The 6,000-nt window shown below is 34.8% G+C and overlaps 1 protein-coding gene across 1 annotated transcript in view; it reads right to left on the bottom strand.

The window, feature by feature from the left end:
- Positions 1-2,343: 2,343 nt before the first annotated feature.
- The window catches only part of LOC138322284 (xanthine dehydrogenase/oxidase-like), a 37,638-nt gene continuing 33,981 nt past the window's right edge, over positions 2,344-6,000 (bottom strand). Inside the window, exons 38-41 of the mRNA XM_069266322.1 lie at positions 5,603-5,689; positions 5,080-5,247; positions 4,403-4,570; positions 2,344-3,713 (exon numbers count right to left, since the gene is read on the bottom strand). Of these exons, the coding sequence (XP_069122423.1) occupies positions 3,705-3,713; positions 4,403-4,570; positions 5,080-5,247; positions 5,603-5,689 (432 nt within the window). The 3' untranslated portion in view covers positions 2,344-3,704. The remainder of the gene's footprint in view (positions 3,714-4,402; positions 4,571-5,079; positions 5,248-5,602; positions 5,690-6,000) is intronic.

Below are 6,000 nucleotides of genomic sequence, written 5' to 3'. Positions count from 1 at the left end.
TATGGGTACATCATGTACATTCCATGAAATTTAATACAAAAAGAAGAAAAGGATTTACGCTAACTGTGTTTTAAAAATATTTATAGATGTAGCCGATGATTTATATGTGAGTCTCACTTAAAACCCCTGATGTAGCTATAAAAAAGGATAAAACTTGATCCCAATTTCTGTGAACCATGTAGGGAACATGTATCTTGATCTAATGAGTTTCAGTCCCCATTGTGATATAAAGATACACAAATGGGATAGTTGATGATGAGACCACGAATTGGGCAAAAGCAGGCAAACCAGCTGTGTTCCATCCAAACTCTCTCTCTGTAATCTTCAAAGGAAGCTTCTGCATGCTCGTGATTAACCTTTTTTTCGCTCCTGTAATGTCTCAAGATTTACTATGAGATGTTCCTGGTGTTAACGTCAGTGATAGTAACTCATGGAGTATTGATAATGTCAATAAAAGGTATCACTTATTCTTGAAACATAATATTGTTACCTGATGTTGTCCTTGCCATTGCACAGTTTCTTGTAATCAGTTATTATTCTCTCTTTTTTCGTTGAAAATAACATTTGATATGGAAAAATAATAAACAAATTTCTCTCATGCGAGTGATATCATAATGACCCCGAGATCATTAAACTATCTAAGTAGTTTTGAAAAGAGAAACTAACAAAACATATAATTTTAGATTTCAGATTTGTTTTCATTACAGTTGTGATAAATTTGTACTAGCTATTTCTATTCAGAGTGAAATACATGCGTACGTATAATTATGAATTCCCAGATGTCTGTCTATGGATTAAGTCAAACACAGAGACGTTTTCGAGAAATCTACCTTTATTTTATAAAAGTTAGGAAGTTACATTAACCAATATTGATAGTATATCTGAGTATACATTGACCTTATCCTTCCCCAGTGGAACATTTAATATACGCGTACATGTAATATATATACGTCCAATACAATAAACTGACGACAATGAATTATTCGTCACACTTCCACGAAAACAAATTGCTTAAAGTCCCACTACCTTTGCGAAACATAAATTAAAAGTTTCTTAAAAACAAAAGTAATACACAAAAATGCATATCAATGAAAATTAGCATTAATTTTGTTTAAATCAAATTGTTAAGAATGGGGTGGTAAGTGTAGTATTAAGGATAAGTTAATAACCTTTTTGACTCTAAAGTTATCAGTGTAGTTATGCATTCCCATTTTTAAAATTCTAAGTCGTTTCGGAAAGGTAGTGGCCCTTTAAGTTGATACAAATGTTCGAGAAAACGAAAGTAACACCAAACTAGGTAACATCACATGTGACATCTTGTTTACACAGTGTTTCTCTATAATACACATGTTTTGACCAACAGTAACACCAAGCAATATTAAAACATTTTTATAAAATCTAAAACATTTGAAAAAAAAATCGCAATGTAAATTACAATCATCAATTTCTTGTTGGCTATATGTATACAGTACAAGAATTCCAAGGAAGTGGACTTGTCGCCTGCACAGCATCACAAAAAAAAGAAAGTTATTTACAGTTGAAAATATGTTAATAATTAGGTGAAGTTATCATGTCCCGTAACTCTTGCTTATAACTATGGATTTTGACCAGTATCGAACCCATCTAAGATCTCATTGATATAAAGCAATATACCAAATTTGGTTGAAATCGGACGATAAATACTAAAGTTATCGAGCGGAAACCATGTTTTCGACGATTTTAAAGTCCCGTAATTGTTGCAAATATTTATGGATTTTGACCAGTATTCGAACCCATCTAAGATCTCATTAATATAAAGCAATACACCAAATTTGGTTGAAATCAGATAATAATTGCTAAAGTTATCGAGCGGAAACCATTTATTTATCTGTTTTGAGATTTTTAAAGTCCCATAACTCTTGCAAATATTGACGGATTTTGACCATTATTGAACTCATTGGAGATCTCATTGATATAAAACAATATATAATTTGGTTGAAATCGGACGATAAATATTTAAGTTATCGAGCGGAAACCATGGATTTAGCTGTTTTTACGATTTTAAAGTCCCGTAAATCTTGCAAACATTGACGGTTTTGACCATTATCGATCTCATCCGATATCTCATTGATAAAAACAAAAGACCAAATTTGGCTGAAATCGGACAATATATACTTAAGTTATCGCACGGAAACTATTTCCCGGACGCCGACGCTGCCGACACCGCCGACACCGAAGCCGACACCGACATAGTGATACATAAGTCAAGGGGCGTAGGAAGCGGGGGGGGGGGGGGGGGGGGGGGGGGGGGGGGGGGGGCAACTGTCCCCCCGTTCCCCCAGGACGGGGGGGGGGGGGCAAACATGTCTTTTTGCCCCCCCCATTTTCGCCGACTGAAATTTTCTAAAAATGCTTATTTGAAAGAAAAAAGGGTCCTCCTGCACATTTTCGTACTTCATTCTAGAAAATTTTCCGCTGCGCGGCGCATTTCCTAAAACGTTCAAGCACATATTGTCAAACCTTAAATAGTAAAAATTCAATACACAAAAACTAGACTAAAAATGTCCATCAAGGGATTCTATGTAATATTTAGAAAAATGTCTCTTAAAAGATCAATTTGTTTATATGTCTTAGCGAGACAATTAATTCATTTTTTATGTTACACAACAATGTGCCGATGGTGTGAAGCCGGTATATTCAGATCGAGAAGGGTTGCATAATGTTATGACGACACAATTATCATTTCTAAATGCTGGTAGCTTTAAATCGAAAAAAATACCATGTTAAGAACGCTTTATAATCATTAAACTTTATCGTAAAACTCATCTCAGGCCATTCTAAATCGTATTTTTTTTCCCGGAGGAGACCCCCGGACCCCCCTAACACCAAATTCTCCGCCGGGCGCTCACAAATTCATCAAAATGCATCGTAAAACTCATCTAAGCCATTCTAAATCGTAATTTTTGTTCCCGGGGGAGACCCCCGACCCCCCAAACACCAAAATCTCGCGCTTTCGGGCGATCTCAAAATCATCAAAATACATAAAACTCATCCTGGGGGTCACCCTCAGACTCCTAACAAATCATAAAAATCTCGCGCCTTCGACGCTCACACGCTAATTTGGCCAATTTGCGTTTTCGTTAATTTCCTTTTAGCGACCCCACTGTCTATAAATGTGTACAAGGATTAAATTTAGTGATATATGAAAAATGTACATAAAGCATATATTACATGGTTGGGAGTTGAATTAATCTCCTCTCGTAAGGGGGGGGGGGTTACAAAATATTGAAGACCTTTGCCCCCCTATGACGTTTCATCTTCCTACGCCACTGTAAGTGTCGCCCTTGCGTTGCAGGCGACACAAAAACTAGAATATAACGAACTCAGTTAAAGTGAAATTTCATGTATAATGAAATAAAAATAAATCCCTGACTGTAGTGAATAATTCCAAACCGTCTGGTCATCTTCTACGTGATCGTGGAGGGAACACTATATTCTGAAGTTAACATCCAGTAACGTTATGAAATAAGACCAACTATATATCAGAAATAGTCCAAAGACATCATGAATGGTCGGATGGCGAAGTAATTTTCCGTTCGCCTTTCACCTAGCAAATGACATGTGATAAAAATTTCCATCGTTTAAATGAAGCGGCTATCTAAAAATGTTAAAACCTACAGTTCCTGTACTAGTCTACTTTCTGAACCGTTTCAAATGTAATTCTTCTACTTGGTCTGAAATACAAACACATAACATGGATTAATAAAGATGTTGTATAAATGTTAATATAATACAGATGACAGAATGACAGAAAAGAAACAGATATCGTGTCAACCATCTTTGATTTTCTCTTCATAGATTTTTTAAAACTAAGTACATATGTATGTGTAAAAATATGTCTCGAAACATCATGAATAAATAATCACGAAACTCTAGGAATAACTTGAATTGTACGTGGACCATGCTGATATTTTATTGAAAAACGTTAAAGATACTACACCGACGACAATTGATAATTTTTATCTTTTAAAAACAGAGAGAAGCAGATGAATTGGTGCTTTTATTCTGTTACTTTATTTACACCATTACCACCGTTGAAAAGTTTGAGCTTCTTATTTTACTTCAATATGAAAGTATCTAAAATAATCAATTGCATCCCGACACTACACCCTATCTGAGATGAAGTACTGATTGAGCAGACATCAAATGTAAAACAAGTTATTTGATATGTAATGTTGTGTTAATTAGACATATATACACAAATCAACCTCAATTATTGTCCAAATGATACAATTGTTTATGCTCTGTCGGCGCTAAAGAATCATTGTTGATGTCATGTGAGAATGAGTTCTATGTTAAAGTAACTTGAACAATTTATCATTGTACAACATCTTATCTCACAGAAGATAAATAAGATATCTACCTTTTGAGTTATTTTGTCTTGACACGCCATACGAATCTTTTCTACAGTTGCTGGAGAATTAAAGAAGCAATCATTGGTCAGGTTTTCCTCTGTCCTCGCTGCAAGCACAGCTTCTTTGATTGCATAAAACACTGATATTGCCAAAAGTAACGGCGGTTCCCCGATACCCTTAATATAAAAAAATATGCAAGATATTACATATTAATCATGGGTAATTCTGTACTCATGAACAGATAATGTTATCCGAATGATTTTTGTGACGACTAAGTTTTGCTATTGACAAAGTTTCACAAGATCTAACTTTGAACGTCATTCTCAGTGATCTACTGTTTAATCACCTTCGAAATCTACAAAATAAATCTCTATAATGTTTATCTTTCGTTAAAATCAAGTTATCAAAACAAAACTTTATACGACATGGAAAAATACGACAAATTAAAACACACCAAAATTTAGCCACTCTATTTTGATACAAAACCCCCAATTTCCCAACGCAAAAATATCCCAGTTTACGGTATAATCATCTTCCAAATCAATAAGTTGATTGACACGAACAAACTTCAAACTTATCGGTTATTTTCATGTATATTGTAGCATTTTATCGGACGAAATGTGAGTTATTGAATACATGTAAGAGTTCCTAAAAAAATGGCCATTTCTTCTGAAAATTGATTTACCTTGGCAGAGTAACAAGTCTTTGGTCCTTCACTGTCCTTCAAAAGTTTGACGTTCATCACTTTTGGGATGTTCCGTATCCCCGGGATTTTGTAGTCCAAAGGTCCTGTTTCGGCGATCTTACCATCTTTGTCGATATTAACTTCTTCATAAGTCATCATGCCAGAACCCTAAGGGTTAAATGAATCTGAAGGTATTCTCTTTTTCTCCACACAAACACTTACTATCATTAAATATTTACTTGGTTCATTGATTTTGACTTTACGTCCTATTAACAGCCAAGGTCACTTCAGGATGGGCTCTCGTGTATGCAATGTGTTGCGTGGGTAAATGTCTGTCATTTGGGAGGCTGCGGTATATTCGTGTTGTGAAGCATGTTTCTTGAACTAAATTTTAATATACGTAAGCGTAAATCGGGTACAATTTCAACCATCGGATTTGATATCAAATATAGTGTTTGACAATCTAATGCATCGTGTAATTTGTATTCCTTCATAGCCCGAAAACAAGGCAAGGTTTACAAACCTGAATGAATCCTCCTTCTATCTGCCCAACGTCAATTGCAGGATTAATGCTCTTACCGACGTCTAGTACGATATCAGTTCTTACCAACTGAAAGAGTAAAGTAACAAAGAAATAAGCTTTGCACAACATCTCGAGCGATATAAGCTCTTATTAACTGAAAAAAGGAGACTTAATCGATGTAGTTTTTCCAACATGTAGTATGACATCGGTGATAATAACCAGAAACATATAGTATCTTAATATGTATATATGTTTCTACAACAACTAGTCACAAAATGAGACCTATCAGATAACGATATTTTAATTATCTAGTGCGATATCAGTTCAAAGCCAAAATTCAAGGAATCTACATTCATTGTTTATTATCAATTATTTTCAGTGTTTAGAACATGGTATTA

This window comes from Argopecten irradians, chromosome 4, assembly GCF_041381155.1.
Source record: "Argopecten irradians isolate NY chromosome 4, Ai_NY, whole genome shotgun sequence".
Taxonomy (NCBI): Eukaryota; Metazoa; Mollusca; class Bivalvia; order Pectinida; family Pectinidae; genus Argopecten; species Argopecten irradians.
This window is presented reverse-complemented; position numbering and strand designations above follow the sequence as displayed.